Below are 13,177 nucleotides of genomic sequence, written 5' to 3'. Positions count from 1 at the left end.
ATTTTCATCATGACAGTTTTTAACTGCTCTTTAATGTTTCATGTAAAGCACTTTGAATTGCCTTGTTGCCTAAAGCTGCTGTAGAAATAAAGTTGCCTTGCCTTACAACCTCAGCCTGTCAGTCAGTCCCCAGGGCACAGAAACCACTGTTGTGCCTGCTTGTCTCAGAGGAAGTGTAAAACAACAGCACTGCGACTGCTTTCGCCTTTAATATCATATCACAGTGAATGGTGTCTGCGTGAAGTTTTGAAAAACTGTAACCACACTTGAAACTACTTCATCGGCATCGCCGTGACTCACTGGGACTTCAACAAAATTGCAGAGGCCACGTAGTCCGCACCTCTGCGCGTGTGTGTGTGTCGGAGCTCTGCTCTCTGTCAATATGCAGAGAGGACAGAGAAGCTCTCAGGTACCGAAGTTTGGCGCGTTTGATTTTACGTGAACCAATACTCGGTAATACCAATGTGATTCGGTCGGTACCGGTAAAAGTACCGGGTTCGGTACCCAACCCTATAGTTGAGGGTAGGAATGAAAATTGACCGATAGATTGAGAGCTTTGCCTTCTGGCTCAGCTCTCTTTTCGTCACAACGGTGTGATTAAGTCAGTGCAATACCGCCCCCGCTGCACAGATTCTCCGGCCAATCTCCCACTCCATCGTCCCCTCACTCGCGAATAAGACCCAAAGGAACTTGAGATCCTTCACTAGTCGTGCAACAGAAAACTCAGATTGGACAGATAGTCTAGCTAGCTGTCTGGATTTACCCTGCAGAGATCTGAGGAGCAGTTAACCATATAGACTACATCGCTTCTGACCACAACCCTTTCTTCCACCTTTTTAGAAGTTGTACTCGCTATCTTTTTTCCCTCCTCCTTCACAACCCTTCTGCCTTTTCCCAAACTGCTTCTCCTTCCTCTCTCCGTCCTCTGCTCCAGATGCAGCCTCCCTCGTCCTGCTCAGTTTGTCATGACCATAAAAGGACAAAACCGGGCCCTGTGGCCTTGCTGGTTCTCTCTTAGTTCCTCCATCCTTCGCTCTTTCTCTTCTCTCCAGAAGACTCCATCTCTTGCTCCCTCTCTCCTTTATATATAAATGAATATATAAATACGTATTAGTTACATTTCCCTTTTATTCTTGGCTTGCATTGCCGCATCCTCAATGTCAATTTATTTAAATTTCTTTTATTGTAGTGTCCTTGTCTGTACTTGTGTTTTACAGCTAAGTGCACTTTATAAATAAAAATATTTTTTGCACTCCCAATGTAGCATACATTTGCTTTTTTATTTGCAAGTTCTTTAGAAGAGCAATGTACAAAAGCTTGGATGAAATTGGTTAAAATGCTGAAAAAAAATAATACAATTATCAAAGTGTTAATTGCAGCACCACTGTGTTTTTCTTCCTATTATTATAGCCGCTGTTTGAGAGGTAATTTGGAAGTGGTTAGTGTCTGGTATAATATCTGAACATCTGACTTACTTACAGCCTAACCTTGATCCAGAAGCCTCATGAACTTTCCCATATTTCATCAACACCTTATCTAAACATTCTGGGTGCCTCCGGGGCTAAAGAACTGGATCCAATAACCAAAATCTCCAATAACAGATGGCAAAGTTGCAAATATCTGAAAAATGTAGGACCTGGGGATTCCAAATTGCTCTACCACATCCTCAAAGGATTTCAATATGCCACCGAGAAACAGATCCCCCAGTCTAACAATTCCCTTCGCCAACCAATCCCTCCAAAAAATGGGGAGATCTACCAATACATAACTTTGGATTTCAACAAATACTTGATATACTATACTATGATATGGATCCAGTTCAAACAGCCGGGCCGTTTTTGTTCAAACTACATTTTTTTAAGATAATTTTTTGGGGCTTTTCCCTTTATTGTAGTGACAGTGGATAGAGGTGAAAGGGGGAGAGATAGAGATGGGGGATGACACGCAGAAAAGGGCCGCAGGTCGGATTCGAACCTGGGCCGCTGAATGCTGAAACAATACCAGGGTGGGGCTCTCAGGAGGAAGTGACCAGTATGCCAAAAGCCTTAAGTTAAGAGCATAGTAATAATACAACATCTTTGGTAGACCCAAACCTCCTCTATCAATCAAATTTGTAATTTATAAAAATGTTTCTTTTTTTTTACCTTTCCATATAAATGTCTTTGTTATCACGTCGAACTATTTAAAATATGACAGGGGAACCTACCTGCACAGTCTTCTTAATGCGCTGGGAGGGCCCCGGGTAGTCCTTGGAGTATAGGTCAGTCAGGAACAGAGAGTTGATGAGTGTCGACTTTCCAAGACCAGACTCACCTGAGGACAAGATAAGGGGAAAACATTATGAATTTAATGCCATCTCCATTTTGGCAAAGCAATGAGAAACTAGCATTCCATGTGTTATTTGACAAGAGCACAGCAAATGAAAAGACTGGCCACTGCTGGCCATGTTATGTGCATACATGCATGCATACACTCAACTACAAGCGCACACACACACACACACACACACACACACACACACACACACACACACACACACACACACACACACACACACACACACACACACACACACACACACACACACACACACACACACACACACACACACACACACACACACACACACACACACACACAGGAGGGATGGAGCAGAAAAAATGAAGTAGCTTCACTGTCTGTGAGGAAAAAGGTCAGAAGCTTGTCTGCCAGCAATAAAAGCTTTCAAATAGAGGAAATAAAACAAAAATGTCCTCTCCACCTACTGCTTGCTCACTCCCTCCCTCACCATCCCCATTCATCCACTCTTCCTCCGTCCCCTTCACTGAACACTTCCCTTACATATAAATCTTCCTATTTCTCTCCTAACTGTGCCAAATTTCCATTCTCTGCTCCCATACTGATGTTATGGACACAGCAGGCGCACAAACACACCGTTAACGTTTACTTGACAAACAGCACAGCCACTCCAAACATACACACTGCAGACGCTCCCACACACACAATGCTGTGATTAATGGCTGAGCATTTGGCACGTGTCTCATGAAAAGGCGTTGGAGGAGTGTTTGGCTGGTTGGTTGGAGGGAAGGATGGCTGCTTGTCCTAGCAAGACCTCTGACTGACTCCTGGAACACTATCACGCCGCCACTACCCCCATCATTTGTGACCAAACACCAACTTGAGTAGATACACAGTAGCTTACCGAGCATTTAGACGACAAATATTAAGGAGGGTATCCCTTTTCAGACAAAATCTATCTAAAAGAAGTCATTTATTTATTTATTTTATTTTTCTTTCAAGTCATTTAGAACTACTACACACACACACACACACACACACACACACACATAAACACACAAAATACAGTATATGTATACCTGCAAAAATACAAGACACCTGAACTAAATCTCCAGTACAACTAAAATTTAACACATATACAATCCACACCCCAGCTAAACATTACACATAGTGATAAACGTTTTACATTTAAGTACAGCTTATATTAATGTACATATGTTGAAAATAACTTGAGCAATAACTCTTTTGATCGGTCATTTTTTTTTTTTAGGGGATTCATTAAATTATTGTGCAGTTTAAGAAAAGGTTTAAAAAAAGTAAAACATGATAATCAAAGGTTCCCACAACCCAAAGTGTCTTCAAAATCCAATCTAAATAATTAAAGCTGAACGAAGGAGACTAATTGGGAATGACCTGCTTGCCTTCAGGGTGGTTTAGACTACTGCAGTAACCGACTGAAGAATCCATCACACTCTGGGTACTTTTTAACAATTAAAGAGCCCCTATTAAACTCCTTTTCAGCGTCATATTTGTACTCTTGGGGTTTCCTAGAATAGGTTCGATGTTCAAAAAACACACTCCATGTTTCTCATACTGCCCATTGATGCAGCTCCTCTGCCTAAAACACTCTGGGCTAGATTTATCAAGCCGTTTGCGCCTGTTTCCAGGCGCTAATTGGTCGCAAAGACGGACGTAACCGATGCGGACTATTTACAAACAGGGCGCACTTGGGTAAAATGGCAGATTGTCTGCCACATGAGCGAGAAGAGACAAGTTGCGCTTTCAATATGCGTTCGTGGGAGGGTCGTGGGGAAAGTGGGAGTTCCACCCAAAAAGGTGGGAGGATAAGCTCAAAGTGCCCCTAAATATATATTCCGTCGGTATTTACAAAGACTGTCAGTAAGAGCGCCATTTTATTCTCCGTGGGGAAATTCTCCGCCTCTTAAAAGCAGGTCTAAACCAGCCGCAGTCGAGTTTCCTCGTAGACCTTTATGTCGCTGGTGAAATGGCAACAGTCATTTGAGCAAGACGAAGACATAGGCGAGGCTGAAAATATTTTTAACACAAGAATCACACTTTGTCAATGAACACAACATCATTTAGCGTTACAGATCAAGCAGCCATGCAATATTAGAGTTACTGGAAGAAATCAAAGATGAAATTGAATCTCCCACTCAGCGTTCACATCCCATTCCAGCAGTTGTTAAACTCCTCGCTACATTACAAATATTGGCATCAGGATCATTTCAAACAGTCCTAGCATCAGCAGTGGGAATATCGCAGTCTGCACTCAGCCATATCATAGCACAAGTACCGCTTTGCTACAGCGCAATTTACGGTCTAGTGGGCGGAGAAAGACGCTGATTGGCTGATGGGTGTCAGGGTTGATAAATACTACGCAAAATGTGGAAGCATAGCGTGCGCTATTACCGAACTCACATAAACAGACGCAGCGCAAACTGCGCTAGTGTTAGTAAATCAGGCCCTCTGAGCTCTTGGCCCGCCTTCCTGAAAAGCCCAGTGTGCTCTGATTGGTCAGCTGGCCCACTCTATTGTGATTGGTCAACCAAATTTAAACAAGCCAGTGGGCGGGCTGTGCTGTGTTCAGGCAGCACCAATGGGCAGCACATAGGAAAAACTGGGCTGGCTTTCTTAAAGGTCCCATGGCATGAAAATTTCACTTTATGAGTTTTTTTTTTACATTAATATGAGTTCCCCCAGCCTGTCTATGGTCCCCCAGTGGCTAGAAATGGTGATAGGTGTAAACCGAGCCCTGGGTATCCTGCTCTGCCTTTGAGAAAATGAAAGCTCAGATGAGCCGTTTTGGAATCATGGTTACCTCCCCTTTCTCTGCTTTGCCCGCCCAGAGAATTTGGCCAACCCATGAGAGAGAGACATCATGGCTTTCAAATGAGAAAAGTGGCAGTTGGTCAAGGCCACACCCCCACCATCCACCTTGCCACTCCCACTCTCCTCCTCAATAGCTACAGACACAGAAATGGCACATCCTAAGGAAAGCTCATTGTGGGACTGGCTCTAGTGGCTGTAGTTCTGCACCAAAGCTGAATTTTGGGAAAGAGACTTCAGATACAGTATTAGGGGACCACTAAGGTCTATATAAAAGCATCCAAAGAGCACCATTTCATGGGACCTTTAATCAGTGACATCACTAGGGCTGGGTACCGAATTCAATACTTTTTAGGCACCGACCGAATTGCCTCTAAAGTAGCGAGTATCGAAAAATTATTGATTTTACTAAGAGTAAAGTCAATGCAACTCGTACAGTCGAGTATAAGCGAATAAACAGGGACATTATTGTCAATATAAAAACTTTGCAGTCACAAGCAATAATAAAGCAGAGACAATATTTATTTTTCCAGACAGTAAATCATGCGAAAATAATCTGGGATCCCACAGTAAAGCCTAAGGGTATTTTAGGAGGGCATTTAAATATTAGAAGCCTGTATCCAAAATGTGATGAAATTAGAATTTTGTTAACTGGTTCCAATCTAGACTATTTGTGCATAGGTGAAACATGGATGCATGATAAAATCCCCACCTCAATGATAGAAGTGCCGGGATATAAGTGCTATTTAAAGGACAGGGTTACTGGTAGAGGAGGAGGAGTTCTGGTTTACATTAAAGACTCCTTTAAGACCAAGGAAGTTCAATTAGATGAATCTTTATCACTTGAAAGTCTTTGTGTAAACGTGGCTCTATCCCCACGTATGATGTTTAACATCCTTGTGGTGTATAATCCACCATCTAGTTGCCTACAAACCTTTTATCGAAACTTGGAAAACATTTTCAAATCTTTTAACCCGAACAGTGAGGTACTTATTTATGGAGATACTAATGTTAATTGGTTAAATAAATCCAGTAGGAAACAACTCAAAGACTTAATATCAAAATATGACTTTCATCAATTCGTAAATGGACCGACTCGCTTGACAAAAACATCACAGACAGCAATAGATTTAGCTTTCTCAAATAAGCCGGAAAGAGTTTTAAAAACATACAATCTGGTGTGTGGCTTATCAGATCATAACAAGATATTAATTTCCAGAAAACTTTCAAAAAAACGTCTAAATGAATATAAATATGACCGAAAGGCAACCAAGTTAATAATTCCGCGCAAGGATGTTATTAAATTTGAGAATGAGTTGGCAAACACAAATTGGGATGAAGTCTCACAACATAGTCAAGTGAACGAGTGTTGTGATATATTTACTTCTACAATGAGTAATATTTTAAATAAGTTCTTAAAACAATGTAAAATGCCACAAAGAAAGATACAGCTTCCATGGGTAAGTGATGCAGTACGACAGCTAATTAAAAAAAGAGATTTTGCTCTAAAAACCTATCTTAAAACCAGATACGACACAGATCTGATGTTATTTAAAGGTTTACGAAATCAAGTAGTAAAAGAATTGCGCAACTTAAAAGCAAATTATTACATAAAAATTCTAACTGAAACAAAAGGAAACTGTAAAGCAATGTGGAAACAAATAAACAGTTTAATTAAGCCTAATGCAAATACAAATAATTCATATGAACTAAAATGTGAAGGAAAGGACATATCAGACCCTGTTGAAGTTGCTAATGCTTTTAATCAATTTTTTACTAAATCTGTACAAGATCTTGCTTCTAACTTTTCAGATGGTGAGCCTAATAGTATACATTTTAACACATTATCATCAGAGAATGAGAATCTTTTCAAAATTAGAGAAGTGAATCAGGCAGTGGTATTGAAAGCTATTTCAGACCTGAATGCCAATTTATCGAAAGATAACTATAACATAGACGCAACTTTTCTCAAAAAATATGCACAAGTTATCATTCAACCATTGACCCACATTATAAATGTCTCGATTAAAACTGGAATATTTCCAGATGCTTGGAAAAAGTCACTGGTAAAACCAGTCTTTAAGTCCGGGAACACCACAGACGTTAGTAACTATCGACCAATCAGTCTAGCTCCGGTAATGTCAAAAATATTAGAAAAAATTGTCTTTAATTGTCTTTCTGACAATTAACAGTTTGATTTGGCTTTAACTTTTAGCATTACCAGGGCAGGGAACCCACATTTCTTCTATGCTTTTACTCTTTTTGAAATGGTCAGGTAATCAAGAGTTTGGCTGTGATATGCATGTCTTTCTTAATTTCCTCTGTTCCCGAACAATTTTCTTTTACAGGAGAAAATAACTGAGCTTGAAGTGATAGTTTATATGCTGAAGTATAATATATTTTTTAACTTTTACTATACATGTTGCAAACCAACAGAGACATTGTTGCATTCAGTAAAAGAAATCAAGCTGCTCTCGACAGCTAAGATGTTGCCAAGCTATACTGCGCTTACCATACAGCATCTGTGTGCAGCTTAAAAGCAGAGAGCTGGAGGTTTTCTCATTTCAAAATCATGATCAGATGTTGCTCCAGTAATTCTAGTTTGATGAGCGAATGTCCTGAGCGATCCAACAGCTGACAGTCTGATGTGCCCTTTCTGGGGCTTCTTAAGCTGCTCCAGATTGAGTTGTTTTGCTGTAAAGGTTAGCATGATGGAGAATGCTAATTCATAGAAACAGACTTGCTGCAAGGCTTTGAAAGGCTACATAAAAATGTGATAACACTTATATAAATGCAACCTACGTGTTGGTGTTATAAAATACGCTTCCTTTAAGCTAGGGATGTCCTGATCAAGTTTCTTTGGGGTTGGTCACGTTTGTCATTTTAATCGAGCGAGGGAAAGGTAAACATTTAAAACTGTGGGATGAAATGATGGAAAAACAGAAATCTGACAATAATATGTTTAAGGAAAACACAAACCCTAAACTAGGGCTGGGTACCGAATTCAATACTTTTTAGGCACTGACCGAGTATCGAAAAATGCCTCGTCATTCAATACCCAATTTCAATACCTAAGGAGTAAATCTCATCAGAGCCAGTGAGCCAATCAGCACGCAGCATGCTTCTACCAAGATTTAATATTGTCTGTGATTGGCTGTGTAACGTTACACGTCACAGAGATAATAAATAAAACTATGTTTGCTGTAATGTGTAATGTTGTAATTTCTTTAGAAAATTTTGGAACGATACCCAGCCCTATTGACCAGTGAGGGCGACTGTTAGTGCCGTGTAAAAATGAGAAGCTGCTTCCTAAACCTTTGTTTAGGAGAAAGAGACAGGATGGGTAACAGAGTTGTCACTGTTGAAACAACGTTTAATTTCCAGGATTGTTCAGGTGCCACTGGAAATTCTGCCAGATGTCCCTAATTTCTAGCCAGATGTCTATCACTTTCTGCTTTCAGCTAGCTAGACTATCTGTCCAATCTGAGTTTTCTGTTGCACGACTAAAACTACTTTTGAACATACACCCGTTCCACCAAAACAAGTTCCTTCCTGAGACTATTTTGCAGAGGCACCGTCACATTTCAAATTAGTCATCTGCTGGGGAGAGAACATTTGCAGGGAGAATGGTTACATTCCTACTTTCCACAGGACATCTGGGTATTCCATCAGTCCATATCGACGTGGTGTGAAGCCTCGGTGGATTCCAGTCTTTACCCCTTCTTAACCCTCGGGTCTGCCCCCTGTGTGTTTGCTCGGTTTTGGATGATATTCTGTCCCAGTGTGAGTTATGAACACACGTTGTCTCAGTGTCTCCTACAGCCTCTACAACCAGACGACGGCCGACTCACCCGTTTGATGGACTGTTTGGAGTCAGAGGTCAAGCATGCATGCACACACAACACACACACACACACACACACACACACACACACACACACACACACACACACACACACACACACACACACACACACACACACACACACACACACACACACACACACACACACACACACACACACACACACACACACACCATTTTATGACGAGATAGCAAAGATGTAGGAAACCCTCCTCCCACTCCTCAGTGATGGGGAAATTGCTCACAGCCCTGTTAAGGAGAGAATGTTATCTAAACATGGAGAAGAGCGGATAAGTAATGTGTCTGGGTATGTGTGTCCCTCAATGCTGAGCTGCAGGGCGTGATATTCCGGGGGGGGGGGGGAGATGCGTGGGATTTCCCCCTTTCTGGTCTATATATCCCTGCCTCTGATGAGATATTTTTATCCCCGGTGGGGACAAAATGTAGCCCCCCTTAAAGTGATCAATGCTTCTTCACCAATAGACCATATATTACATATACCTAAAATAGAAGTTTTTTAAACTAAGTAAAGTGCTGTAACGTAAATCCATAGTGCCATAGAACGATGAAATCCGAGCAGCAGTCGCTGCAAGTTAAAACAGAATTAAAAGTATCTTCTGTGTGTGAAACTAACCAGATAACCAGGTCCCAGTGCCATTTCAGGACAGAAAGTCATATTTCAAAAAAAAAAAGTTTCTGTTCCTGACCGGCTCGGTCTGTGGTCTTGCTGAATCAGGCTTACCCAGTCCCGTCTGCGGTGCAGATGTGATACTGAGATCTGTTATCACAGAAGTCCAGACAGAGGCCTAAAACAACCAAACACCCCACTGACCAAACATCATGTTGGCTGTCCTAACTATATATATATATATATATATATATATATATATATATATATATATATTGTATTTGCTTTGATTACATTGTTTAAGTTGAGATTTACACTAAATATATTTTATTTAACTGCTACTGTATAAACAAAATGCTGATGTTAAGTGTTTGCAGAACAAATGTCATGGCACTTTTGTTCATATGGCAGAACATTTAAAATAAAAGAGAGCTATACACTACTTTTGAATTCATTATTGGATTTTCTGTATAACAATATGATTAATCTCGATTAATCAGGGAACTCATGCGATTAATCATGATTAAAACTTAATCGTTGCCCAGCTCTAATATTAATATTAATATTAATATTAATATATATATATTAATATTAATATTAATATATATATATATATATATATACATACATATATACATACATACATACATATATATAAAAAAGAGAATCTTGAATTTGGACAAACTCTTGTAAACTTAGCTGCTGTCTAAAAAAACCATCTTCTCCACTGGAGCGGTAAGCCTGTGGCTGTATAAGACCAAAACAGATACATGTGGCTACTTAATATGCACGTGAATGTTTTCAATTTACTAAGCGACAACTGTACATGTAGTAACAGGTAGGCTATGTTATGAAAAAATGGAGTATCCATCGCTACTGTAAAGAAAAAAAAATTATAATAAATAAAATAAATTCCCTATCGACCCATGACCTCAACTGACAACCATCCAGAACCAAACAATTTTTTTTTTTATGCCTATCTGGGATGTTTTGGGACCGATTGCTGTGGTACACACGGAGATACACTGGTAAGAGATATTGAGGTTTAACCATGTATCCAGCTAATTTAAATAGATCACGTTACAATTAACTTCATTTAATATTGTATGCGGCGTTTTCTTTTGCGGGTGCAAATGTTTCACCAAAACCAGTTCCTTCCCGAAACTCTTGCAGAAGCACTGTCACTGCAATTGGAACATACTGCACCCAAGACAATTGTGATTGGTTTAAAAAAAATGAAGAGGTACAGATACCACAGATACAGAATGCGAGACTAAAACTGAACAGGTTGCACACTACAACACTAAAATCTAGAAACTCAGCAGCATTTGGATCTCCATTTGTGAGGACAACAAGTAAAGCAATTCTAAAAACATTTTAACCAAGACATGCGGTTAGAGAATGGTTGGTTGTTATTGGCTGCACAGCTTAAGTGGAGGATTTGTAAAAAATTACAGGTTAGTTTCTCTGACAGAGAGGCCCACAGTGTGACAGATGCTCACTGCAGTAGTCTAAACCCCGAGGGCAGGTCCATCCCAATTAGCCTCCCTAGTTCAGCTTTAATTAAATATTGGTTCCACATGACAAGTGGAAGCGCAGTGCCAGCTCTCTGTGAATAGACTAATGAGGTGACTGTCAGTGATGGACTGCTGAGCCTTCCAGCTCATCCCTGCTGTTTCTCTTCCTCTTATTGAGACATCACTCCATCTCCCTACAGCTCTGTCACTGCTGTGTCACTCAGCCTCAAACCACATTCCATTTTGTCCCATTTTGTTTCTGCATCCCTGCTGCCCCTTGTACTTTAACATTATTATTGTTAGTATGGGTTGGGGGGGGGTCATTTTGCCCTATGTTAACAGAGGGTAGTGATACTTATATATTCCTATGTTTCTTTTTTTTGTTCATTTATTTATACAGATGATAAACAGTTTTATGTAATTTGACAAAAAGCTTTGGGACATAAGGATCCCATGTTCCAGCAGTTTCAACAGGCTTAGTGGAACACATACAGGCAAAACAAGACTACCAAATCTGTTATTGACCGGCCCGGTGGAAGACTGCATCATATGAGGGGCTTGATGTTTTTTTTTCCTGTTGTCCATTTTGCCATTTCGGTATAATTAAACCATGAACAGAAAAACCCCCAGAAAACTTTCAAAACGCATAGACTGCATAGACAATCCTTATCATCAACTTTAGATTTCCCTCAATTTTTTCAGTCATTAAGAAAAGGATGCATACAGTATCTCCTTCTCCATCTAGCCTAACTGTCTGTCTATGCTGCAGCCAGCCCGGCCTACATTTTTGCATATTCAATTAGGGCTGTCCCAAATGATTATTTTTTAAATGATTAATGTAGCGATTATTTTTTCGATTAGTCAACTAATCTAACTTTTAATTTTTCTATTAATCTAACGATTCATTTTTCTATTAATCTAACGATTCATTTTTCAATTATCGATTATTTTCCCATTGCTCAATTATTAACAATTTACACAAAACAAATTTCCGTAAGGTTCAAGTCTGGAGGTTCAAGTCTCTATTTATTAAAATTGTTTAACACTGCACCGTTCAAGTAAAATGATTTAGTAGTACAACCTGAAGCCAGATATAGGCTATCAATCCAACCACAAAATAAAGTCACTTTCAGGAGGAATACAAAAATAAAAACTAAACCGAGCAAGTGCAAAAAGAGTAGCCTGTATTTGCTTTTTTAACAGTAGTAGGTAAAATAATGAATAAGCTCTTGTCCCTTTAATCTTACAGTAAAAAAAAGTGCAATTTTAGCAACATATGAAATCAGATGTATCAAATAAATCCAACATAAGGCAAGTTGCAGAGTGTCTAATATAACCGTCTGTAATTTACTGGGTCACTCATGATGATGGTAAACCAAAATAATAACACTGCCGATTGACAGCGTTTGATGATGCCTAATGTTAAGTCATAGCGGGGCATTAAAACAAATCAACGGACTAACGTACTGCTGGGCTACTACTGGGAACACATTCCGTGTCACTATCTTGATAATCCCACACGTCTACAGTGCACGTTGTGTCCGGGCATGGCCCGGCCCGGCCCGACACATTAACTGGAATTATGAGCCAGAGCCCGATTTTAACCCAACAATGTTTTAATACATGGGCCATTATAACTGACGTTATAAAGGACTCGTGAGATATCTGAAACAATCTGGCCTGGTTGCGCAATTATCGAAGACAGTGCTACAGATGGGGGAGACACGATGTAGCCCAGTTTACCTCCCACTCCAGTCAGTGCAGGATGTCTACCCAGAGCTACGGGAGAAGCTGGAGATCCATAGCTTTCTCCCCACCCAATTAGGCTAATAAAGTAATGATAATAAAATAATTAAGTCTACAATAAAATAAAAAGTCTACAGACTACCACGTTGTTGTTGGCATTAAGAGTAAAATACTCCCACACTCAACGGGTTTTTGAACTTGTGAGGAATCCATACTTGCGCTGTTGTTGGAAGCAGCCGGTTATTTATAGATTTCTACGCGTGACGCATCAACGCA

General features: G+C 40.0%; 1 protein-coding gene across 4 annotated transcripts in view; it reads right to left on the bottom strand.

Moving 5' to 3' along the window:
- LOC120564750 (septin-7-like) overlaps nucleotides 1–13,177 on the bottom strand; it is a 56,171-nt gene that overhangs the window by 22,072 nt on the left and 20,922 nt on the right. For all 4 annotated transcript variants that reach the window (XM_039809968.1, XM_039809970.1, XM_039809969.1 and 1 more), the window contains exon 3: nucleotides 2,207–2,313. In XM_039809968.1, coding sequence (XP_039665902.1) covers nucleotides 2,207–2,313 — 107 coding nt within the window. The remainder of the gene's footprint in view (nucleotides 1–2,206; nucleotides 2,314–13,177) is intronic.

This window comes from Perca fluviatilis, chromosome 8, assembly GCF_010015445.1.
Source record: "Perca fluviatilis chromosome 8, GENO_Pfluv_1.0, whole genome shotgun sequence".
Taxonomy (NCBI): domain Eukaryota; kingdom Metazoa; phylum Chordata; class Actinopteri; order Perciformes; family Percidae; genus Perca; species Perca fluviatilis.
Note: the sequence above shows the minus strand (reverse complement) of the source record. Positions and strands in the feature narration are given on the sequence as shown.